The sequence below is a fragment of the Mesoplodon bidens genome (genome assembly GCF_964165515.1).
Source record: "Mesoplodon bidens genome assembly, chromosome: 18".
Taxonomy (NCBI): domain Eukaryota; kingdom Metazoa; phylum Chordata; class Mammalia; order Artiodactyla; family Ziphiidae; genus Mesoplodon; species Mesoplodon bidens.
In genome coordinates this window covers 55,603,569-55,629,821 of record NC_138175.1, presented here as the reverse complement: position 1 = coordinate 55,629,821, position 26,253 = coordinate 55,603,569, and the positions used below count along the sequence as shown (strand labels likewise).

Below are 26,253 nucleotides of genomic sequence, written 5' to 3'. Positions count from 1 at the left end.
CAAAACAACCACTCCCAACTTCCTCCTTTTTCTCTATAAAGCAACATTCCTCTCCTTGACTTGTTGGACTTGCCTATGGTGTTTTGCTACCGTCTGCCTGTCATGTATTGCAATTCCTTAAGAAACCCATTCTGCTGGTAAAATAATGGGCTGTTCTAGTTTTTAGGGAAGTAACTCTGTCTCTTGGCAAGCTCATCCATCTATCCTTCACTGTGCCATCTACTTACGGTTCTTCCTCACTCTTCTCTTCTCATTTTCCTCATTCTCTCGGCGGGTCTGTGCCTCATTCACCCAGGAATGGGCTGTGTGGATGAAGAATGTCTCCTGCCATGCCATTAAACAAAGGACGCTGCAGCCACCCCGACTCCCTAAGGGGATTCAGGGTGGAGAAAAGCAGGATGCCAGCCCTAGATAGCTAACGTGCGTACCAAAGGAATGATTTCAGTGAGCCCAGACTCGCATCTTCCCATACACAGAAAAGCACTAAATTCATTAACTGGAGATGTCTGGGTTTCTTAAATTAACTAATCTCTTGATGTTCTAACTACCTGGTTTTTGTTGCAAAACTCCTATATACCCTGGCTCCTCCCTTACCTCTTGGGAGCGGTCCCTAAGAGCGATCTGAGACGCTGTCTTCCGGGCTTAAGTCCTCAGATCTGTCTGCCAAATAAAACATAATTCTCAACTTCTAGGTGGTGTTTTTTTTTTTTTTTTCAGTCAACAGATGGGGTTAGATGCCCGCCTATTAATTCCACATTAATAGAGCACATTATCCAGTGGGGTAGAATTCGGGACAGAAAAACTCTGGGTGACTCAAGACAGGCCCTTTTTTAGCCTCTTCCCCCAACGCAAGGTGAGAAAGAGGCGGTGACCAACAAGAGGAGGCCTGGGGAGCGGAAAGACCCGGCTGAGAAGTGCGCGAAGCGAAGGGAAGTGGGTGTGTTTACGAAACGGGGCGGACTCTCCAGAATCCCAGGATCATAAAGAGGACGCGGCCCCTTCTGAAGCGGGGCAGTTGGCGCTGCCCTCCAGGCGCCGAGAGGACGAGTCTGAGGGGCGCGCAAGGCAGGGATTCAGCTCGCGCGTTTCAAAAAGGAGAAACGGCACCTCCCCCCTCCCCCCCCCACCTCTCACTGGCGACGTCTGCATTTACTTTGGGTGGAGGAGGAGTGCCAGGATTTTAAGATCCCTATAGACCCTCAGACCCAGGTATGGAGGACGGGGTAACGCAAAGCGCAGGTTTAAACAAGAAAGATGAAACTCACGATCCCGTAGGACGACCTCCGCTCCGCGGTAACCGCTTCCGGGGTCTGCAGGAAACTGCACATGAGCACCAAGGGAAGAGGCGGGGCAACTTGGAGGCGGGGCCTGGGCTGGGCGGGAACGTAGAGACGTAAAAGAGGCCGGGCTTGGGCGGGCCCAAAGCAGGGGTGGGGCCAAAGCAGGGGTGGGGCCAAAGCAGGGGCGGGGCCAGGGTTTCGCTTTCAGTGCCTCTGGATTTTCAGGGTTTGGAAGTGCTTGTCTGTTTCTTCTGTGCAGCCCTGTTGCTTCCTGCTTACTTTAAGTTACTGTTGAAACAGAGCAGGACACTGTCGGGCCCTACCGGGTACAGATCCTTTCTATTGTCCCCGTTCTTGTTTATAGTAAATAGGCTTCAGCCTCCTAGACCTTCCTTCAGTACCAAAAGGCAGATTCACATAGTTGCTAATCAGAGAAGTAAGAGAATGCAGAAGAAAAGCAGGAGCAATCAAGAAATAATAGTGCAGAGATTAAAGCAGGATCCTGGTTCCTTCTGAAGGAATATATATATAACAATATTTTTGAGTTCTTCTGCAGGAACTCAGGCCCTCACTCAGGTGGAGGATGGTAACTTCAGGCTAAGCGCAAGATTCCTGGACCCCGCCCTGTTACCTCACCACCAACCAATCAGAAGAAAGTCACACACCCTGCAGCCCTCACCCCAAATTCTGCCTATAAAAACTTCTCCCCCCAAACCATCAGGGAGTTCGAGGATTCTGAGCATGAGGATTCCGTCCTCTTTGTACTGGTGCCTTTACAATAAATGCCACATTTTCCTTCACCACAACCTGGTGTCAGTAGATTGGTCAGTAGATTGGCAGCTGTGCTCAGGTGAGCAGACCCAAGTTTGGTTAGGTAACGACAGGAGAAAAAGAAATATTTTTTTTTTTTTTTTTTTTTTTTTTGCGGTATGCGGGCCTCTCACTGCTGTGGCCTCTCCCGTTGCGGAGCACAGGCTCCGGACGCGCAGGCTCAGCGGCCATGGCTCACGGGCCCAGCCGCTCCGCGGCATATGGGATCCTCCCGGACCGGGGCACGAACCCGTATCCCCTGCATCGGCAGGCGGACTCTCAACCACTGCGCCACCAGGGAGGCCCAGAAATAAATTTTAACTCGAGCACATGGAGGTTTCATAGGGACCTAAGAAGGGGCCAAAGCAGGCAGCTTTTATACTTTTTATTTTATTTGTTTTAGCTTTTATACTTTTTAGACAAAAAAAAAAAAGATTTGCGAGGAATTTGGCAGGACAAAGAAACTTAGGCTTCGGGTGCTCAATTAGTGAAGAATCTAAACAGAATTTGAGCTTGGGGTAGTAAATTAAAGAAGTAGTAATGTTTATACAGGCATCTCGCCCGAATTTACCATCTCTAGCCATAAGGGTGTCCTTCTACCTCCAGATGCATGGAATGAACCTTTCACATGACAGATTTATTTCTTGGTTTCAGGAGATAGAAAAGGAGGGTCAAAGTGTCCCCCTTGCATTGGCCATTTCTTAAGTAGCTTTAATTCAAAATAATCAATACACCATTGAGGCACATTTTTGGGTGGCCCACCCTGGGCCCCAACATCTTGTCATATCAAAAAACAGATGCCAATTATTAAAGATTTAAAAATATGAAGGGAGTTCCCTGGTGGCCTAGTGGTTAGGATTCCAGGATTTCACTGAGTGGCCCAGGTTCAATCCCTGGTTGGGGAACTGAGATCCCGCAAGCTGCACAGCACAGCCAAAAAAGAAAGAAAGAAAGAAAGAAAAAACATAAGGAACTAATTTGTTGTTGTTGTTGTTTGTCTGTTTTTATTTTTGGCCATGCTGAGCAGCTTGTGGGATCCCTGGCCAGGGATTGAACTCATGCAGCGAAAGCACGGAGTCCTAACCACTGGACCCCAGGGAATTCCCACAAGGAACGATTTTGACCTAATGATTATATGTTGATTATTATATCATTATAATATTAAACTTTGTTTAATTATTAAATTACTATCATATTGAAACAGGAGGGAAGGAGGCAGGGAATAATCTTTGAAAGAATGACATAGCCCGAGGACATGACATAAACTGATTAGAGCCAAATGGGTCCAAAACGGTGGACAAGCCTACTTCCACTAGACCTTGAACCTCAGTATACGTTCACATCAGCAAGCTAAATGACACACCCACAGGCGCCATGACAGTTCCAAGACTGACCATAAGGATCAGAAAGTGGGTGGTGGACTAATTCCTGGAAATCCCAGCCTCTTCCCAAAATAGCTGGAATACTCCTCCCACTCATTAGCCTATGAAATTACCCACCACTATAAAAACTGACCACCCCATACCCTGGTGCCTTTTCTCACCTTCTGAGATGGCCCACACTCTGTCTGTGGAGTGTGTTTCTCTCTAAATAAATCCACTTCTTAACTGTCACTTTGTCTCTCACTGAATTCTTTCTCACTGAATTCTTGTCTCTCACTGAATTCTGTATGATCTCAGTTAGAAGACGGTGGGTTTTAGCCGGGTTCGAGTCCCGGCACGCAGGTTCAAGTCCCAATCTGAGGTGTCTGGTTTCAATATGACTATAATATTAAACCCTGTGACATAAAAATAGAGAATATACATTTTCTAGCACAGATGAAACAACTAAAATAGTTACCACTGCCAAAAAGAAAACAAATCTGAACTTAGATAAGGAGAGGTTTTGTTTGAAAGGATGCACTAGAGAGAATGCTCCAAACTTATGATCCGCAAAAGTCTCAAAAGGCAGACAGACAAGAGCTTTTCTTTATAAGGAAGGATAAACAAGGCTAGAAAAACAAAAAAACAAAAAACAGGTGAGAGTGGGACTTCCCTGGCCGTCCAGTGGTTAAGAATCCACGCTTCCACTGCAGGGGGCGCCCGCTCGATCCCTAGTCAGGGAACTAAGATCTGCAAGCCATGCGGCAAGGCCAAAACAAAACAAACAACAGGTGAGAGTGGATTAGGTTGCTGCATTACCTATAATTGATCAGGGAATGTTTACCCTGAAGTTGCCTACTCTTGGGCTGTTGTCATGGCAGGGTTGTTCTGAATTACAGTGCTCAAAAGTGATCCAAAATTCAGGGCACTTGGGAGAGGAGAGAATCTTAAGTAAAGTTTGCTCTAGAGCCCGCAAGCCACAACTACTGAAGCCCGCACGCTCTAGAGCCCGTGCTCTGCAACAAGAAAAGCCACCGCAATGAGAAGCCCACGCACCGCAATGAAGAGTAGCCCCCCGCTCGCAGCAGCTAGAGAAAGCCTGCACGCAGCAACAAAGACCCAACCCAGCCATAAATAAAACATTAGATTACTTTAAAAAAAAAAAGGAATACATGCCCATGGTTTAAAAAAAAAATAGCTAGGAAGCGGCTGGGTCCACAGGACACCAAACAGATTCAAAGAATTCGAAAGCAGAAGTTCAGGTAATGCTGGGCAGAATAACAGTTCTCCAAAAGGTCCGGGGGCGGGGCGGAAGTCCAGACCCTGCTCCCTCCAGGCCCCGCCCCACGTCGGCCTCGCTCCTGGCTTTCTGTTCAGTCCAGGCTACTGCTCACGCCCCGCCCCTCACCACGCCCCACCCTTCCTCGGCCCCGCCTGCTGCACGGTCGCGCACGCGCAGTTGCCTGCAAACCCGGAAGCGGAGCGAGGGGCACAGTCCTCGGTTTTTCTGGTTCAATCCGGGTCTTTGGGACGCCCCCAGGCTCGATCCGCCACACCCGAGGTTCAGGGGTTGTCACGTACGTTAAAACCCCTTCATCCGCTCGTTCCGCGCCTGGTAAGTCCCGGCAGCACCGTGAGACATTATAGGTCTCCGCCCTGGCCTTTCCGCCCTAGGTCCAGGTAGACACCGCTTGCCGCGTTGCTTTCCTGCTCAGAACCCTTCAGTGACTTCCTCAGGCTCGGATCCCCTCTCCCTCTCAGACGCGCTGTTTCAAGTCCTCACTCCGGAGGTGGATTCTCGTCCTCCCATTCGACCCTTCCCGGGCAGAGATGGTCGTGCAGACCCAGAGGCCACATCTTCTCCTTGGCCTTGGGGTCGTACCGACATCACCCCTCTCCTGACACCCTCCCCATCTTCGCGACCTCTGGAGTCGGCCTGGCCCCTCCCCCCCCAGCCATCCACTTTGCACTCACCGCTTTGGAGATCTCTGACCCACGCACTGGGACAGGTGACATGCACCCGTTCGGTGACACTCTTTGTGTTTGTTCTGGACAAAACGCATCCCACTGTCTGTGCTTGTCGTGGTGTGTTTACATTCCCGCAGCCCCACTGGAAAATGCACTTCGTGGGCAAGGGACATCTTTCTCTCTCTTCCATACCTGTGAATGTACAGGGCAGGGGATGGAGCACAGTCCGAGGGAGAATGAGAAAGAGTGAGGGGGAAAGTAACAGTGAAAAAGAGAGGGTGGAATGGAGGACGGGGCGGGTGGATGTGGAGATACAGTAAGAGCAGAAGAGTGAACCAGAGGAAGAAACCTAGATCAAAGGGCGCCTCCAGAAAGACAAAGGGAAGCAAACTGGACGAGAGGGACCTCGATGGGGGTAGAAGTGGGAGCAGCAAGGGGCCGGTACATCGAACTGGGAGACGGGGAGGGAATCAAAGAGTTCAGGCCACGGACAGCAGAGACACGTGGTGCTGGGACAGAAAGAGGGGCAAGAGGTGACAGGGAGAGCAGAGGGAGAAACAGAGCAGGGAGAAAATTCCCCGGCATTAATCCCTTCAATGCCTTCTCATTGCCCTCAGGACGAAAATCCAGACTCCACTGTATGACTTTATAGCTGGGAGCTCTGGAGGTGGGGTGACCCTCCGGAGTTGGTCCAATTCGAGGGAAGGAATAGGCTTTTCTATCCTGCACTGATCAGACATTGGACACCGGCTGTCCAATGCGGTGCCGTGATTTTGGGGCGGCAGCTCCCTGTGGCTGAGTCTAGTTTTCAAGGGGAGTCGGGGTGTGGAGCTGTGAGCCATCAGCAGCCAAACTCTTGGCTGTGAGGAAGTTCGTGTCTGGACCCTGAGGGGGTGGGTGGATTCAGGAGGTTTACTCTACATAGTAACTTCTGTGAGGTCTCCTAGGAGTGTGAAGTTCATCGACCCATAAGGGGTTAAAGGGAAAATTTTCACAGACCATTTTGGATGGGGGAATCTCATTATTACTGACCAAGCGTTACTGAAGGTGTCACGTGGGTTCTGTGGGATACAGATGACATCTTGAAGGGTTTCACCTGAAGATACTGGAGTCCCATCGGAATATGTGGATCGTTGGAGACATTACTCTTGCATTATGACATTATGGCAGTGCCTGACTTTAGGGCAAGGTCTCCAAGAAGGAATATATGGGATCCTGGGTTGGTGGGTGTCTTCCTGCCAGAACGAAAGCTACTGACGTTTGGAACGTGGTGTGGGATGCCATGGCAGAGCGTGCAGATCAGTAGGGGATTCTGTCCAGTAACACTGTGGGGTGCGCACTGGGAGCTTGTGGGAGTGTGGGGTGGGACTGGGGTCAGGTGATGGGGGTTTTCATTTGGGGGGGCTTGCTGGGTGTGGATCTCTGGGCATATACCTGGAGGAGCTGTAAGTCAGGACAGGACAGCATCCTTTGGCCACTGCCACTGTGTCATCAGTGTGTATCTCTGGGCAGTTATTTTGTTCAGCATATACAGATGGTGATATTGTCCCATCTTAAAAAGAAACAGCGAAAAAGAGCCCTTTACTACATTTGCCCATCTTTAAAACAAAAAATCTTCAATTAGCTGTATTTCCCACTCTAGTAAGTGCCCTTTCTTACTCTCCATTTCAGAACAAAATAAACAACTAAAACGTTGTTTGTTTCACTGCTTCAATTCTTGCTTCCAGTTCGCATTTGAAAGCCATCCAGTCCAGCTTTCACACCCACTGTTCCACTGGTGCTTTGCTTATCTAAACGTATTTTAAGTCTAGCGGTATATTCTGCTCAGTCATCATCTTGTCCTTTCAGACGCTTGTTGCACTCCGTCCTCTGGAAGCACTTTTTTCTTGGCTTTCATATCACGCTGTTTTTAGAAAATAAATTTCGCTGGCTACCAGCCGTCTGTTTTAATTTTCTTCTCCGTGTTCACGTCTCAGTTTCCTGCGCCTCTTTCTCCAACCTCCCTGGTCTCTGACTGTGGGAGCATCTCCGGCCTTCGTCCTTGAATTTCTTTTCTCTGTCTGCACCCACTGTTTCTCTTTCTATCTCACGTCATAACTTTAGACACTGATGTCTCCTTTCACGTCTCCGCCCAGACCTCTCCCCTGAAACCGCAGTCCTGTACCCAGCTTATCCAGCGGTCACCTCAGCATCTCTGCTGGGACAGCCAACTGGCGTCTTCACCTCAATATGTCCAGAAATGACCCCCCGAACCCTCCCACATATAGTCTCTTGCCGTCCTCCACGTCTCAGTATAGGGCGACCCTGTACTTAGGTCCTGGGGCTTAGGTGAGCACCTCAGCATGTTTTAAAAATATACATTGTTTTACTCACTAGTGTTTTAACTAATGACAAAAAAAAAATTAAAAATAGATGTTTAGTTAAAATGGATAAGGGAATAATACATGGTTCTAAAATCTCCTGGGGTATGAGGAAAAAGGTTTGAAGACCACAGCCCTTTCTTATCTGCTTTCTTTAATACCCTTTAAAAGAAATATATATATATATATATAATTGAAGTATAGTTGATTTACAATGTTGTGTTAGTCTCAGGGGTACAGCACAGTGATTCAGTGGTATATTACATCTGTTCTTTTCCAGATTGTTCCCCCTTATAGATTATCACAGGATACTGAGTAGAGTTCCCTGTGCCATACGGTAGGTCCTCGTTGGTTATGTGTTTGATATGTAGCAGTGTGTATACGTCAACCCCAACCTCCTAGTTTATCCCTCCCCCCTCTCCCCTTTGGTAACCATAAATGTGTTTTCTGTGTCTGCGGGTCTATTTCTGTTTTGTAAGTAAGTTCGCTGGTACCTCTGAGACCCTTCTGATCTTTTCTCCTACCTGTCCCCTCCTCACTCACTCTACCGAGGCCACACAGGCCTGTTTGCCCTTTCTGGGACCAGGACGCTACCACTTCAGGGCCTTCCCGTGGTGTCCCTCTGCCTAGAGGCCTCTGACCCTTCACCTGCAGGCGGCAAAATCCCTTCTTTCCTCGGGTCGTGGTTCTGCTACCACCTCTCACTGGCACCTTCTCTGGCTTCTCCCTCCTCCCCCGCCCCCCCCCAATAGCATTCCAGCCACTCCCTCACCCCTACTTCCGGTCCATGTCGCCTGCTCTGCATCATGTATCTCTGCTGCTTTCCTTCCCCTTCCCCTTCCCGGTCCCCTTCCCCTGGCTGGATGCGCATGACAGCAAGGCCCCAGGAGAGAGCAGAGCCACACGGTGGGAGGTGGGCTGGGCCTGCCTCCTCTGAGTGGTGCTCAACGCTGGCATCAGAGTAGATTGCTGAGGCATTTTGCAGATACATCTTTTGTGCCTCCTGACCAGAGATTTCCCTCCAAATAGTCACGTGGGATGGAACCTCCGTAATGTTTAAAGTGCCTCCGGTGATTCTGATCTGTACCCAGCTTTGAGCACCAAGGCTCTGGGTCCTCCATTTATGAAGCTGAGATCAGCCCATGATCCAGAGAGGTGAGGGGCCTCTGTTCTGAGTGGAGTTTGATCAGGGCTGGTCTGTGACCAAGGGGAGGGTCCATCCAGCCCCGAGTCCCCCTGCTACAGCGTACGTGGGGGCTTCAGGAGGGGAGTGAGATCTGAAGGAAAGGTGGGAGAACTCACCTCTTGGTCTCTGTAGGAGTTTACTGTCCTGATCCCTCCTGGGACAGGGGGCAGCAGAGGACTGTCTGTTCCACATGCTGAGGGCTTCCCTGTGTGTGTGGCTGCGACTCAGGAAGGGGGTGTGTCGATTCTAAGCATTAAACAGCCTATTCTTGGCACTCAGGATTGACTTCTCAAGACTGATCTTGGCCTGAGGAAGAAATCTGCAAGAGGAGGAAGAGGAAAGAGCAGGAGTCAGGAATGGCTCTTTCTCAGGTGAAGTCATTTTCTCAGTTGATTGTTTTCTCTGTCCTTCCTGAAATGCCCTTTTTTGGACTCACTGATCTTATCTGACTCTGAAGTGTCCGGCCTGACACCTGTACAGTCACACCCACCCAGGTCCTTCCCTCAGGGCCTGTCATCTCCACTTAGATCCCGTCTCTCCATGACCCAGTGACCTGGAACTTGTGAAGAGGCTCCACTGGGTGTAGTCCTGGGCAGGGCTTCACACCCATGGACTGGAGACAGGGTGTCAGTGCTACTGGGCAGCAGGGATTGCTTAGGAGCCCATCTAGATGCATTGTCTGCTCTCTGTCAACCAGGATAAAGAAGCTGCACCTATAAGTCAGGTACTAATGTGTAGGAATAGTTGGAAAATTCTGGAAAAGAAGAGTGATAAGAGGAAACCAGCTCTGCCTGACTTTATAATGCTTTCAAAGCCAAACAAGTGAATCATGATGTTTCTGGTTCCAAAACATTAATCATTAATGTTCTCCATTACCATCATGAATGGAGAAGAAAGTTCAGAAACAGACATCACTGATAGAGGATGTTTTATTCGATAATAGGTTTTAAAATATGGAGTCAATCTAAATATCTATCATTAAGAGGTTTAAAAAATTATTCTCAGCACATCCATCCCATAGGGACCACGATGTTCCCGCAAGGACTATCTTGCAGCAGGTGTTTTAGGTAAAAATGATTATAATTCAGCCAAGACATGGAGCCACAACTTTACTGTTGTCATCAGAGAGGCTGTAGCCAAATTCTGGTTCCACTGTTATTAATAAATATTATATTCTTTTATTTTAAGCATCATGTGAGATATATATATATATGGTGCTGAAACTTCCAACAAAGCAGCAGCTTAGGTACTAGGATGTAAAGCATCCCCTTCCCTATCTCCATGTCTCATGTCTCAGTGGGGAACCACTGTTGTAGGTTTTGTGGCAAGACTCAGTTCAGATCTTGTAAGATTGCATTTCACATCATTATGCAATTATAGGAAAAATTCTTCATTGAATGTTTGTTGTAATATTTTATTCTGTAAATTTTAAAAACATACACAGCATGTGTCTAGAAGTGGTTTTCACATTAGTAAACACAGATACAGCTTGACCTTCGTTGGAACTTTCTCTTAATGAAGACTCATGGGACCTTTACAATTTTTTGCTGACGTAAAGAACATGTCAGTGGCTGCCTTGGAGCAGGCTGACTTCTCTGCAGATGTCTGAGGATTTCTCTGGGCAACCTGACATGTGACTACTGGGTCAAGAATGGTGCATTTCACATTTTGATAGATTTTGTCAGATGTCCTCCCCTAAAACTGCAAAGGTTCCCTCCCCGCCACCAACATGTGAGATTTTCCTCAATGTAAGCAAAACTTGTTACTGTATTCTTTTTGTATTTTGAAAATTTTGGGGAAAATGACAATCCTTTGTATTTCCATTTCCAACTACTTGTGAGTCAAGTCTATTCTTTTATGGAAATAAAACATGGATTTTCATACTTTGCTCAGTTTTCTTTGGATATATGTTTAAAAGCTATTTTACATTTTGTAGTTTAATTCTTTACACATGCCCTGGTATCCTTCCTAGTTTAGCATTTCTTTGCAGTGAAACATAAATCTTTCCTCCTTGCCCTCTGCTTTCTGATCTTGCTTGAGAAGGCCTCACATCGCATAATTTTAAAATACTGTGTTCCGTATAGTCCTAATCGTTCCTGTTTATAATTATGTCTTTAATTTGGATTTAACTAAATCTCTAATTTGGCTTTTTTGTGTATATCTTGCAGCTATTTTATTTCATTCATTTTAGTTTCAGATATTACCCACACTGTGAATACCCCCCCACACACACATTCACGTATGTCAATAGGTTCACATGTAATTTGGCAAGGCCCACCATTTTGTTTTTCTCTTCAAAATTTTCTCTCTCCTGGGCTTCCCCGGTGGCACAGTGGTTGAGAATCCACCTGCCAATGCAGGGGACACGGGTTCGATCCCTGGCCCGGGGAAGATCCCACATGCCGCGGAGCAACTAAGCTCGTGTGCCACAACTACTGAAGCCTATGTGCCTAGAGCCCGTGCTCCACAATGAGGGAAGCCACTGCAATGAGAAACCCGCGCACCGCAACAAAGAGTAGCCCCCGCTCGCCGCAACTAGAGAAAACCCGCGTGCAGCAACGAACACAGCCAAAAATAAATAAATAAAATTAAATTTAGGGCTTCCCTGGTGGCGCAGTGGTTGAGAGTCCGCCTGCCGATGCAGGGGACATGGGTTCGTGCCCCGGGCTGGGAAGATCCCACATGCTGTGGAGCGGCTGGGCCTGTGAGCCATGGCCGCTGAGCCTGCGCGTCCGGAGCCTGTGCTCCGCAACGGGAGAGGCCACAACAGTGAGAGGCCCGCGTACAGCAAAAAAAAAATTAAATTAAAAAAAAAATCTGTCTCCTAAATATAATGCAGGCTTTTTATTTGAAATCCCACATTTCTTTTGCCTTTGAATTGCTCTGAATTTCTAAATCCCTGAGGTCTTTACACCACCACATCTTCCAGCGAAAAGTAGATTTGCCGGTCTTGGATAACATCTTTGTTATATCCTTCGGTAAAGTTTTTAAAATTTCATCACATATGTCTTATGAATAGGTATCACAGTAAAATCGCTAATGGGAATTTGCTTCTCCGTCTTCTGGCTCCGGCTTAGGCGTCCTGTGCAGTGGTGAATGGCAGGAGCCTGGTGGCCCACTTGCCTCAGCCTTACCTTTAGCGGAAGGTGCTTCCAGTGATTATGATGCTTGGTGAAATAACGTTGCTTAATAACAGTTCCTTTAATTTCCTATTTCGCATAATTTTTTGGGGGGGTTAGTTTACCATATCCACTTTTAAAAATATTTATTGAAGTATAGTTGATTTACAATGTTGTGTTAATTTCTGCTGTACAGCAAAGTGACTCAATTATACATATATATATTGTTTTCCATTCTGGTTTATCACAGGATATTGAATATAGTTTCCTGTGCTATACAGTAGGACCTTGTTGCTTATCCCTACTTGGCATCATTTTATTTATTTGTTTATTTTTTTGGCTGCATTGTGTCTTGTGGTGCGTGGGCTTTCTCTAGTTGCGGTGAGTGGGGGCTATTCTTCTGTGTGGTGCACGGGCTTCTCATTGCGGTGGCTTCTCTTGTTGCGGCACGCGGGCTTCAGTAGTTGCAGCATGTGGGCTCAGTAGTTGTGGCACATGGGCTCAGTAGTTGCGGCACATGGGCTTAGTTGCTCCACGGCATGTGGGATCTTCCCAGACCAGGGCTCGAACCCATGTCCCCTGCCTTAGCAGGCGGATTCTTAACCACTGCGCCACCAGGGAAGCCCGGCGTAATTTTAATCACCCAGTATTTCTTCAAAGGTCTACTGCCACAATAAACATTTTTTCTATTTAATCTGCTAAATTAACCTACAACATTAGTAAATTTCCTCATCTTGAATCACTTTTTTTTTTATTAGTGGCATAAACTCCACTTGACTTTTGTTGGTGGCTGAATATCTGAGTTAAATGGATAGGCCTGTATCTATGTTTTTGCACGTATGTGGACTCTGTCATGCATGAAGACGCCACTCATACTCTAGCTTATCCAGGTACCGAATATCACTTAGTGTGTAGAACATAATATGTATCTCCTCCACATAAACAATCCCGTGTTGAATAATTTCATTTGTATATTTCTTCCATTGTCCTCAAAATGGGAGATCTACAGTGATTCAGTGGGTCTGACATCCTCTGCTGAAAAACTATAAAATTAGGGGCATATAAATTACTCAGAATGATCTGCCACTTCAACTGAATCAATCCCTACACCTCTTTTCTACTCACATTTTGTGTGAAGACAAGAACTCTCCCCATGGTCTCTTAGAGAAACGTGTTTTTCATTTCAGGGACTATTGACATTCAGGGATGTGGCCATCGAATTCACTCAGGAGGAGTGGGAATGCCTGGACCCTGCTCAGAGGGCCTTGTACAGGGACGTGATGTTGGAGACCTGCAGGAACCTGCTCTCCCTGGGTGAGGATAACTTCCCTCCAGAAGTTGGGATCTGCCCTAGTGAGTCTCTTGAGAACCCCTGCCTTGCTTGACTGAGATTGAAGCTGTGTTGACTATAAAATGAGACATAGGATAATGCAGCATCTGGAGTTTAACCTTCCCCTCTCTTTAGCTGGTCACACACATCAGGTTAGTAGTGGCTCCAGAAGATGAGTAAAAACAAAATCTTATGGCAAATTTTTAAAAGTTTCCAATTCTGGATCCACTCTTATCCCTGTAGTTTTCATTCAGTAGTTCTTGGAAGACAACTAGGTTATCTTTTTAAAAGATGCTCCTTAAGCATTCAGAATGAGATAGTGAGTGAAGAAATTTGTGAAACATTTTTTTAGACACATCTGTAATGTCCTCTCCAAAGAACAAAGGGCTAGAATTGTATTCTGGAAAAGCCACAGCACATTATGTTCCTCTCTTATAAACAGAAAACTCTTTTTCTGACCTGAATATTATTTAAATTTTGGAGCAAGGGAGAAAGCCCCAGAATGTGGAGAACAAAATGAAAGAAGTGAAAAGAGTTAGTGGGTGGGAATGTATCAAAGGTGTGAACATCGGTAAGAGCTCAGAAGGGCAAAGAGGAAGCCGCACCATTGTTTGGGAAAGTCCCTGTAAGTGGGAAAGTTCTATGGGAAAACAAATGTTTATTTCTTGTGAGCTCTCAAAGGAAATTTTTCTTCCCTTCCACTTTTTGCTTTCTTCTTCAGACATGTAAAAGTTCATCCTTCCAGCCTCCAGGGGTGCTCCAGCTCATGCAAAGACCAAGGCAAAGTTTTGATCATGACCTATGACACTCTTTGTGGGGCACTGGGAGGGCTGGTTATAAGAGGTCCTCTTTCTTCTTTGGTCTCATTCTATACCGAGTTTTCAGTCCACACAGATCAGAGCTGAAGCCTCCCCAGTCCTGGCCCCAGTTCTTCTCCAGGTTCCATTCCCATTTCAATACTTGGGAGACCTTCTCATGGGATGGGAAAACACTGCCATCTGGGGCCCCAGGAGAGTGCATGGGGCTATCTCAAGTCCTCTGCCTCTTTAGGACCCCCAGCCATTTCTTCAGTTCTGCTTTTGCCACACATCAAGGAGTATGTGTAACAGAAGTGGTGTGGGTCTTTTGATCAAGCAGTAAAATTGCTTTTACTCAGCGGGAGTATATGCAGTACCATACCATACCTTAAGTTCTGGTGTGTTATGCTTTTGTTTCTTTCTTAGAGTGTTTTCTAATTTCCCTTGTGAGATCACCTCTGACTCACTGGTTGTTTTAAGAGTGTTTTAAAATTTCCATATATTTGTGAGCTTTCCAGTTTTCCTTAAGTTAATCATTTCTATTTTCATTCTACTGTGGCCGGAGAAAATACTTTGTATGATTTTGGTCTTTTTCAACCTATTGAGACTTGCTTTATGGTTTAATATATGGTCTCTCCTAGAGAATGTTCCATGGGCACCTAGAGAAGAATGTGTATTTTGCTTTTATTGGGTGGAGTGTTCTTTATATGTCTGTGAGAGCTGGTTGGTTTATAGTCGTGCTCAAGTCCCCTGTGTCCTTACTGCACTTCTGCCTGGCTGTACTCTCTATTAAAAGGGGGAAATGGAAGTCTCCAAATGTTATTCTAGAACTGCTTTTATTTCTTCCTTAAATTCTGTCAGTGTTCGCTTCATATATTTGGGGGCCCTCTTGGTTAGGTGTGTATATGTTCATATTTGTTGTAATTCCTTGATGAGTTATCCTTTTTACAATAAATGTCCTTCTTTGTCTCATAAAAAATGTTGACTTAAAGTTTATTTTGTCTGATAACAGTATAGCACTCCAGGTCTCTTTTGGTTACGATTTGCATGGAACTTGTATTAGTTTGCTAGGGCTGCCATAACAAAGTACCACAGCCTGTGTGGCTTAAACATCAGAAATGTATTTTCTCACGGCTTTGAAAGCTAGAAATCTGAGATCAGGTTGTCCAGCAGAGTTGTGTTATCCCAGGTTATTCTCTTTGGCTTGTGGCTGGCTGTCTTTTCCTACCTGTGTCGTCACATGGTCTTCCCTCTGTGTGTCTGTATCACAATCTCCTCTTCTTATAAGGACACCGGGCATTAGAGCCCACTCCATTGACCTCATTTAACCTTAATTACTCTTTTAAAAGCCCTATCTTTTTTTTTTTTTTTTTTTTTTTTTTGGCAGTACGCGGGCCTCTCACTGTTGTGGCCTCTCCCGTGAGCACAGGCTCCGGATGCGCAGGCTCAGCGGCCATGGCTCACAGGCCCAGCCGCTCTGCGGCATGTGGGATCCTCCTAGACTGGGGCACGAACCCGTGTCCCCTGCATCGGCAGGCGGACTCTCAACCACTGCGCCACCAGGGAAGCCCTAAAAGCCCTACCTTTAAGTACAGTCATATTTTGAGGTATTTGATGTTAGGACCACAATTTTTGGGGGGACACAATTCACCCCATAATTTTGGGGGGGATACAGTTCATCCCATAACAGATTCATTTGCTGTTCTTTCGTTTCTAACCTATTTGCATCTTTGTATCTAAAGTGAATCTCCTACATATAGAATATAGGCATACCTTGGAGATATTGTGGATTTGGTTCTAGACCACTGCCATAAAGCAAATATCACAGTAAAGTGAGTCACGAATTTTTTGGTTTCCTGGTGCATATGAAAGTTACATTTGCATTATACGGTAGTCTATTAAGTGTACAATAGCAATATGTCTAAAAAATGTACATACCTTAATTAAAAAATACTTTAGGAAATTCCCTGCTGGTCCAGTGATTAGGACTCTGCGCTTCCACTGCAGGGGGGCACAGGTTCAATTCCTGGTCAGGGGACTAAGATCCTGCATGCTGTGTGGCACGGCCAAAAAAAAAAAAAACTTTATTGCTAAAACACGCTAATGATCATCTGAGCCTTCAGTGAGTCATAATCCTTTTGCTGGTGAAGGGTCTTGCCTGGATGTTTGATGGCTGCTGACTGATCAGAGTGGTGGTTGCTAAAGGTTGGGTGGCTATAGCAATTTCTTTTTTTAAAAATTTTATTTATTTATTTATTTATTTATTTATTTTAGTCTGTGTTGGGTCTTTGTTGCTGCATGCGGGCTTTCTCTAGTTGCGGCGAGCAGGGGGTACTCTTCATTGAGGTGCGCAGGCTTCTCATTGGGGTGGCTTCTCTTGTTGTGGAGCACGGGCTCTAGGCTGTGGGCTTCAGTACTTGTGGCACGCAGGCTCAGTAGTTGTGGTGCACGGGCGTAGCTGCTCCGTGGCATGTGGGATCTTCCCGGACCAGGACTCGAACCCATGTCCCCTGCATTGGCAGGCAGATTCTTAACTACTGCGTCCCCAGGGAAGCCCTTCTTTTCTTTTTTTAAACATTTTTATTGGAGTATAGTTGATGCAGTTTTTTAGAATAAGACAACTAAGAAGTTTGCCTCAGCGGGTGACTCTTCCTTTCATGTAGCAAGCAATGTTGTTTGGTAACACTTTACCCACAGTCGAACTTCTTTCAGAATTGGAGTCAGTCCTCTCAAACCCTGCGGCTGCTTTATCAACTAAGTTTATGTTATATTCTAAATCCTTTATTTAACATTTCAGTGGTCTCCACAGCATCTTCACCAGGAATCGTTTCCATCTCAAGAAACCACTTTCTTTGCTCATCCATAAGAAGCAACTCCTCATCTGTTAAAAGTTTTATCATGAGATTGCAGCAATTCAGTCACATCTTCAGGCTCCACTTCTGGTTCTCTTGCTATATTCGCCACATCTGTAGTTACTTCCACTGAAGTCTTGAACCCCTCAAAGTCATCCGTGAGGATTGGAATCAACTTCTCCCAAACTCTTGTAAATGTTGATATTTTGGCCTCTTCCCATGAATCATGAATGTTCTTAATGGCATTTAGTATGGTGGCTCCTTTCCAGAAGGTTTTCAATTTAATTTGCCCAGCTCCATCAGAGGAATCACTGTCTATGGCAGCTATAGCCTTACAGAATGTATTTCCTGAATAATAAGACTTGAAAGTTGGAATTACTCCTTAATCCATGGGCTGCAAAATGGATGTTGTGTTAGCAGTCATGAAAACAACATTAATTTTGTACATCTCCATCAGAGCTCTTGGGTGACCAGGTGCATTGTCTGTGAGCAGTAATATTTTGAAAAGAATCTTTTTTTCTGAGCAGTAGGTCTTAGTACTGGGCTTAAAACATTCAGTAAACCATGTTGTAAACAGATGTGCTGTCATCCAGGCTTTGTTGGTCCATTTATAGAGCACAGGCAGAGAAGATTTAACATAATTCTTTAGGGCCCTAGGATTTGGGGAATGGTAAGTGAGCATTGGCTTCAACTTAAAATCACCAGCTGTATTAGATCTTAACAAGAGAGTCAGCCTCTCCTTTGAAGCTTTGAAGCGAGGCATTGACTTCTCCTCTCTAGCTATGAAAGTCTTAAATGGCATCTTCTTCCAATATAAGGTTGTTTTATCTACATTGAAAATTTGTTTAGTGTAGCCACCTTCGTTAATTATCTTAGCTAGATCTTCTGGATAACTTGCTGCAGCTTCTACATCAGCACTTAATGCTTCACCTTGCACGTTTATGTTATGGAGATGGCTTCTTTCCTAAAACTTCATGAACCAACCTCTGTTAGCTTCAGACTTTTCTTCTGCAGCTTCCTCACTTCTTTCAGCCTTCTTAGAAGAGAGTTAGGGACTTGCTCTGGATTAGACTTTGGCTTAAGGGAATGTTGTGGCTGGTTTGGTCTTCTATCCAGACCATTAAAACTTTCTGCACCTCAGCAATGTGGCTATTTTGCTTTCTTATCATTCATGTGTTCACTGGAGTAGCACTTTTAATTTCCTTCAAGAACTTTTCCTTTGTGTTTACAGCTTGGCTGTTTGGTGCAAGAGGCTTACCTTTTGGCCTGTTTCAGCTTTCAATATGCCTTCTTCACTAAACTTAGTTGTTTCTAGCTTTTGATTTAAATGTAGAGATGTGTGGCTTTTCCTTTCACTTGAACACTTGACCTAATTTCAATATTGCTATGTGTCAGAGAATAGGGAGGCCAAGAAAGAGAGAGAGAGAGATGGGGGAATAGCCAGTCAGTGGAGCAATCAGAGCACAACTCACTTACTGATTTAAGTTAGCTGTCTATATGGGGTGCAGTTCGTGGTACCTCAAAATAATTACAGTAATAACATCATAGATCACTGATCACAGATCACCAAAATGAATATAATAATAATGAAAAAGTCTGAGATACTGCAAGAATCATCAAAATGTGACACAGAGACACAAAGTGAGCAAATGCTGTTGGAAAAACGGTGCCAGCATATTTGCTCAACACAGGTTGCCAGAAACCTTCAATTTGTAAATAATGCAATATATGTGAAGTGCAATAAAAGGAAGTATGCCTGTATAGCTGGATCCTATTTTTTTAATCCTTGCTTCAAACCTCTACCCTTTAATTGGAGTTTAATCCATTTACATTTACTGTAATTAGTGATAAAGGAGGACCTCTGTCACTAGCTGTTTTCCATGTGCCTGATATCTTTTCCCCTCAAGTCTTCCATTACTGCCTGCTTTGTGTTAGATAGGTATTTCCTAATGTACAATTTTGATTTCTTCCTGTTTCCTTTACTATACAGTTGGCCCTTGGATGATGTGGGGGTTTGCGGCACTGACCCTCCACACAGCTGAAAACTGTTTATAATTTATAGTCAGTCTTCCATATCTGCAATTCTTCTGTATATGTGATTTCTTCTTATCTGTGGTTCTGCATCTTATCTGTTTATTTTGTTTGTTTTTTGTTTGTTTTGGCCATGCTGCACAGCTTGTGGGATCTCAGTCCCTGACCAGGGATTGAACCTGGGGGCCACAGCAGTGAAAGCTCCGAATCCTAACCACTATAACCTGGCTTTTCGATGTGTCTGCTCTTTGCCCCAACTTTAATCTCTTGCCCCAAGTGTCAGCAGCTAATACATTTCCCTTTATATATGGTTGTTTTTTCTTTTTCCTTTTTTTTCGGCCATGCCATGTGGCATGTAGGATCTTAGTCCAACCAGGTATTAAACCCATGCCCCTGCATTGGGAGCATGGAGTCTTAACCACTGGGCCACCAGGGAAGTCCCTAAATATGTTTGGTAAGTGCTCCCTGCATAGCATCTCTGCCCTGGGAGAGTTTTGAGTTATGCAACATTTTCCAATTCTCATATTATGTGTTCCTTTGAATATAAGTCCTTTTTCTTGTTCTTAAGGGAGAAATCATTAGATTTCCACAGTCTGTAATTTTGTATAACTGTGGCTACTTACTATTTACCTGTTGGTTTTATCTTGGTTTATTAAAATTTTTTATTTATTGTCATTTACAGATTATGGATTTCAGGAGCTAGCATAGAGTATGACTGCAGTTCACCAACTGTTAATGTTGTATAATGCCTATTCTGCTTGAATATAGATAGTTTTAGAGTAGATATTCAGAATATTTTGTCACAACAACGATATTTTATTAAATTCTTCCTGATTTTGCTATTACCTTTTTAGTTGTTCAATTTGTAATTTTCATGTATTTATCTTAATCATTATGTTTTTTGGATTATTTATCATTACTTCATATGGTGCTATCCGTTAGCACTTATTTGCATGCAATAATTTATGTAGTAAATCTACATTTGTATAATACTGTTTCTCTTCAGTATGAGACAACCATTTGTCTACTGCCAATTGGTGTGTTCTTTGGTGTGGTAGTCAAAGAATACACTTTCATAGATTAGGTAAGTTTACATAGTATGAGTGATTTGGTTTTAGTGTGTTTGAAAGTAGGCTTCAGTTAAAATAATTTAAAATGCATGTATATTTTATTAAAGGATTCTATTCACTTTCTATTCTTAAACATTTATAGAGTTTGGTTAAGAAGTTTTTCACCTCTTCAATGTAAGTATTACTTTTAGTGTAGTATTCATCTTCCAACTCTACTTAATATGAAGACTATGGTTATCTTTCAGATATCTCCATTAGTTTTCTGACCAAGGAATTATTAAAGAAGAAAAACATTAATAACAGAGAATTATACCAACCAGTGGTCTTGGGAAGACATGGAAGCCATGGTATTGAGGATTTTGACTTCAGCAAAGTCAGGGGAACTGTGTATGAATTTGAGAATAAGTGTGGATGTGAAGAAACAAATTCCAAAGGAGAGCTTATGACAGATAACACAAATCACACTGGTAGAAAAGATAAACAATACAGCAAATCCTGGATTAACTTACCTTTAAAACAAAGTGTTTCTTTAAGAAAAAGTGCATGTCAATATTTAAAAAATAGGAAGTCATTTATAAAGAATTTGTTAAAAATAAAAAATAACATAGTTTATGCAGGAAACAAGTATACAGAACATTTTGAAAATAGAACTGGATTAAGCTTTCAGTCACATCTGGCTGAATTGCAGAGATTTCAAACTGAAGAGAAAATTTATGAATGTAATCAAGTTGAGAAGTCTGTCAAAACTTGTTCCTCAACTTCATCACTTCAAAGATTTCCTCCTAGTGTCAAAATCAACATTTGTAACACATATGGAAAGGTTTCTTCCTTCATTCCTATGTATCCTTCATTGCTTACACAGCAACAGAAAACAAACATTAGAGAAAAATTATACAAATGTAGTGAATGTGGAAAGACTTTTATCCATCATTCAGTCCTTACTAGTCATCAGAGAATTCATTCTGAGCAGAGACCTTACAAATGTAATGAGTGTAGTAAAGCCTTTAAACAGTTCTCAAACCTCACAAGACATCAGAGAATCCACACTGGAGAGAAACCATATAAATGTAATATATGTGACAAGGTCTTTAATCAGAATTCCCACCTTACAAATCACTGGAGAATTCATACTGGAGAGAAACCACACAAGTGTAATGAATGTGGTAAGGCTTTTATCAAATGTTCAGACCTTTGGCGTCATGAGAGAATTCATACTGGAGAGAAACCTTACAAATGTAGTGAATGTGGTAAGGGTTTTACCAAACGTTCATATCTTTGGGATCATCAGAGAATTCATACTGGAGAGAAACCATACAAATGTATTGAATGTGGCAAGGTTTTTAGGCAGTGGTCTACCCTCAGAATTCACCGAAGAATTCATACTGGTGAGAAACCTTATAAATGTAATGAATGTGGCAAAGCTTTTAAGCAGTGCTCACACCTGACTAAACATCAGAATGTACATCCTGGAGAAAAGCCACACAAATGTACTGTGTGTGGCAAAGCTTTTATCCACATTTCAAGTCTGGTAAAACATCAGAAAATTCATACTGGAGAAAAACCATACAAATGTAATGAATGTGGTAAGGCTTTCATCCAAAGTTCAAGTCTTATAGAACATCAGAGAATCCATACCGGTGAGAAACCTTATAAATGTAATGAATGTGGCAAGGCCTTCACTGTGTGTTCAAGCCTAACTAAACATAAAAGAAACCATACTGGAGAGAAACCTTACAAATGTAATGAGTGTGATAAAGCCTATACACAATTCGTACACCTTACTAGACATCAGAAAATACATACCAAAAAGAAAAATCATGAATCTAATGTACCTGATAATGCTTTTATTCAGAGCTCAAGCTTGGAGGATTATCAGAGAATTCATGGTAGAGAGAAACCTTACAAATGTAATGAATGTGGCAAATCCTTTAACTGGTGTTCACGCCTCACCCGACATCAGAGGATCCATACTGGAGAGAAACCATATAAATGTAATGTATGTAGCAAGGCCTTCAGTCAAAACTCAAACCTAACAATTCATCAGAGAATTCATACCGGAGAGAAACCTTACAAATGTAATGAATGTGGCAAAGCCTTTAAGCAGTACTCAAGCCTCACGAGACATCAAAATATACATCCTGGAGAGAAGCCACACAAATGTCATATGTGTGGTAAGGCTTTTATCAAACGTTCACACCTTTGGGGTCATGAGAGAATGCATAGTGGAGAGAAGTCATACAAATGTACTGAATGTGGCAAGGCCTTTAGACAATGGTCTGACCTTAGGATTCACCAAAGAATTCATACTGGAGAGAAACCCTTAAAAATGTAATGAATGGTGTAAATCATTTAACCATTTTAAACAATGGACTATAATCAGATAACTTATACTAGGGAGACTAAGTCTCTAGTCCTAGATTAATCAATTTCAGATGTTAAGTTCTTCACAGTTATTAAAAGTCAAGATCATTTCAAATTTATGAAATGATGGGTATTGGTAGAGCAAGGAGATCTTTGGAAATGTACCATTTCCTCTTTTTAAAAATACTTTTATTTTATGAAGTTTCTTGAAAAGGCTGTATTACTATTGATGCTTTTCAACCTGAAGTTTAAAACTTATTGATGTTATGCCTTCATCACATGCTTTTATGTGTTACCATGATGGGCTCTGCTAAGGGATCATTAAGATAAAAGGGCCTACTTGTATTAGGTGGGGATCATTCATATTCAGGTTTTCTGAAGGAACAGGACACTGAATTTTAACAAACAACATTGTGTTTTTGAATGAGAGCTTGGGAAATATATGTAAAACAATGATGTAAATCATAATAATTTCAGATCCTCTTCTACAGATTTGTTGGTACAACAGAGGACCCACTGGATTATCAGAAACCAATGCTCTGCCAGTTGAGGGTGAAACAGAGCAGTCCTTAAGATTAAGAGACTGGGATTTTCATGAGAATAGGATGATAGGTTAGTAGGGACTGCTTATGTGGTAGAAATAATGGAGAAGAAATGATGGTCCTCCTCTCTTTTCAAAGAAAATAGCTGATGTCAAAGAAGAGAGAAAATATAGTCTTATTCTTAGTAACTAAAGAGAACAATTATCAGAAAGGAGAAGTTAAAAAAAAAGAAAAGAAAAGAAAGGAGAACTTAATCAAAACACCCAGAATGCAGTGTACATGTGTAGGATTCACGTTTAACTACTGTATCACTTTGATACCATTTTACTCAAAATGTGTCAGAGTTGTCATGTTTTATTAATATAATTTAATCATTTTAAAACTCTAAATGAATTTTTTTCTATCTTATCAAGCCTATGCCACCTCACTGTGGTACTTCGTAACAAATACTAACAATACATCTTGAGGACGTTAAGGTTGAAAGGCACCTGCAACAATTTCTTTTCATGATGGAATCAAACCACATACAATTTTATGAATATATATTCACAACATCCTTGAGTTATTCTTTCTACACTCTGCCCCTTGGGTATTCATGTGGATATGATTAAAATACCATAGGAGTACAACTTTAGACTCTGCCCTCTTTAACATTTGAGGTACTATTTGTAAATGTGATATGATTATATTTCAACGTTCCCTGTTTTTTGCCTGCATAAGACTCATGGCTTGCAATGCCTTGAGTTATCAGTATACGAGGTAAAAAATAACATATTAAGCATATGAAGTGTTAGGAAGTAGAAAATTTAAGGAATAAAGGTAGGAATAGTATTTTACTCTTGGAGCTCTTACTGGAGTAATTTGAAAAGATCACTGATCATAAGTTTCCCCTTAAGAATGAACAGACTCGGGACTTCCCTGGTGGTGCAGTGGTTAAGAATCCACCTGCCAATGCAGGGGACGAGGGTCCGAGCCTTGGTCTGGGAAGATCCCACATGCCATGGAGCAACTAAGCCCATGTGCCACAACTACTGAGCCTGCACTCTAGAGCCCACGGGCCACAGCTACTGAAGCCCACGCACCTAGAGCCTGTGCTCTGCAACAAAGAGAAGCCACCAAAATGAGAAGCCAGTGCACTGCAACGAAGAGTAGCCCCCACTCGCCGCAACTAGAGAAAGCCCCCATGCAGCAACGAAGACCCAACGCAGCCAAAAATAAATAAATAAAGTAAATAAATTTAAAAAAAAGAACAAACAGACTAACTTAAGGAGGAAAGGTTGGTTTATTTTGTTTTATTTATAGGCCAACTAGGAAATGAACATATGGACCCCCCCCAAAAAATAGTTAATTGCACTTTTGGATATCCCACAGATATACGATGGACCCTCCAAAAGTTAATACAGAAATCTCTTGTAAAATGGAGTCGGGAGGCCAGAAGGGGGAACTCTCATGTCCTCCCACTTGACATCAACTGCAAAGCCAATAGGAAGAGAAGTTTCTTCCATCCACCTGCAGAAACATTACTACTTTACTACCCAGCAGGAGGAAGGAATCATTTGTCCTTGCCCAGCAACAGCCCAGACAATGAGAGACTGTCACAACTCAGCCAATGGGAAGCCTTTATACTTTGAACTCCCAGTTTCCTTTAATGGACCTTTTTTTTTTATGACAGCCCTTCACAAGTTCCCCTTCTCTTCTATGAAAAAGTTTCTCTCCTTTGTTTCTCCAGACTTGCCTGTGGTCTGCCAGAGATCGCATGTCCTGAATTGCACTTCTTTGCTGTTTCTGAATAAACCCACTTCGCTTGTAAAATAACTGGTTGTTTTATTGTTTTAGGTCAACAACTAGAACCCAAAATCTGGTTTAGATGTCAAGACTGGTAATGCTAGACACCAAATGAGGATGAAAATGTTTTAAACATAATTAGACTTTTTGGATACAGCACTGCAGGCTTCCCAAGTTGGCACAAAATGGCTTGAGAGAGCAAGGAGAGGAGACCTGTTTTAGGTTTATGTAGAATTTGAGTCCTTCAAGAGGTCTGATTTTCCTGGGGGCACCAAACAAAGGAGCACCTTGGCTTATAAGCTTCCCCACTGTAGAGTACAGGGAGGACACAATAAATATGTGTTGGGTTTTTTTGGTATGTCAATTGTACCTCATTAAGCTGTACTAGAAATGGGGAGAGGGGTTGAGGCTTAAAAGCTGTCTATGGTCAGTCTCATTCTACCATGAGGGATTTGTGAAGTAGTCGGCAGTCTGCATCCTGGAAGAGGATTCTCACCAGAATCAGACCATGCTGACACAATAGTCTTGAACTTTCATCCTCCAGAACTGAGATCAAGATGGTGGAGTAGAAAAACCTTGAGCTCACCTCATCTCATGGGAACACCAAAGTCACAACTATTTATAGAACAACCATTGATGAAAAAGACCAGAACCAGCCAGAAAAGACCACTAAAGACGTAAAGAAGGAACTATAACAAGATGGCTAGGAGCGTCAGAGTCGTGATATAGTCAAGTCTCAGAGCATTTGGCTTAGAAAGCCAGTGGGGCTTTCAGGAGTCCCAGAGGGCTGGGGGAGATAGAGACTTCACTCTTAAATGGCACACGCAAAATATCACATACTCCGGGACCCAGGGCAAAAGCAGTAATTTGACAGGAGCTTGCATCAGACCTACATGCTGATCTTGGAGAGTCTCCTGGAGAGACAGGAGGCAACTGCAGCTCACGCTGTGGACATAGACACTGGCAGCAGCCATTCTGGGAAGCTCCTTCTACTATGTGGACAGTAGTGCTGGCAAGCGCCATTGTAGAATCCTCCCTCTAGCTTATTAGCCCCAAGACCCTGCCCTGCCCTGGTGCAACAGACTGTAGGTACCAGTGCTGGGACACCTCAGGCCAAGAAACTAACTGGGCAGAGACACTGCCCCACCTCTCAGCACATAAGCTGCCTCAAGACACCCTGAGCTCACATCCACCTCTGGACATGGCCCTGCCCACCAGAGGATGCAGGATCTAGCTCCACCCACCAGTGGGCAAGCATCAGCTCCAGAATCCTCTGGGCCCTGACCCTGTCCTCTAGGAATTCTGCTGTAGTCTCCGGACCAGCCTCATTCACCAGGGAGCAGACACCAGATATAGGAAAACCATAGTCCTGCAACCTAAGGACCCAGATTTCTCAACAGG

The 26,253-nt window shown here is 43.6% G+C and overlaps 1 protein-coding gene across 5 annotated transcripts; it reads left to right on the top strand.

The window, feature by feature from the left end:
• The first annotated feature begins 4,922 nt into the window (after positions 1–4,922).
• LOC308605913 (uncharacterized protein) lies at positions 4,923–24,867 on the top strand. Of its 5 annotated transcripts, XM_081216249.1 has the most exons (5): positions 4,923–5,066; positions 8,809–8,934; positions 9,245–9,336; positions 13,272–13,437; positions 20,410–24,867. In XM_081216249.1, exons 3-5 carry the CDS (start codon positions 9,322–9,324, stop codon positions 22,494–22,496), a joined length of 2,268 nt encoding a protein of 755 aa, XP_081072375.1. In that variant the 5' UTR covers positions 4,923–5,066; positions 8,809–8,934; positions 9,245–9,321; the 3' UTR covers positions 22,497–24,867. The 5 variants fall into 5 exon arrangements, with proteins under 5 accessions (XP_081072375.1, XP_081072376.1, XP_081072374.1 ...); XM_081216250.1 differs by lacking the exon at positions 8,809–8,934 and having other exon boundaries at positions 13,272–13,398; XM_081216248.1 differs by lacking the exon at positions 8,809–8,934.
• Positions 24,868–26,253: the final 1,386 nt, after the last annotated feature.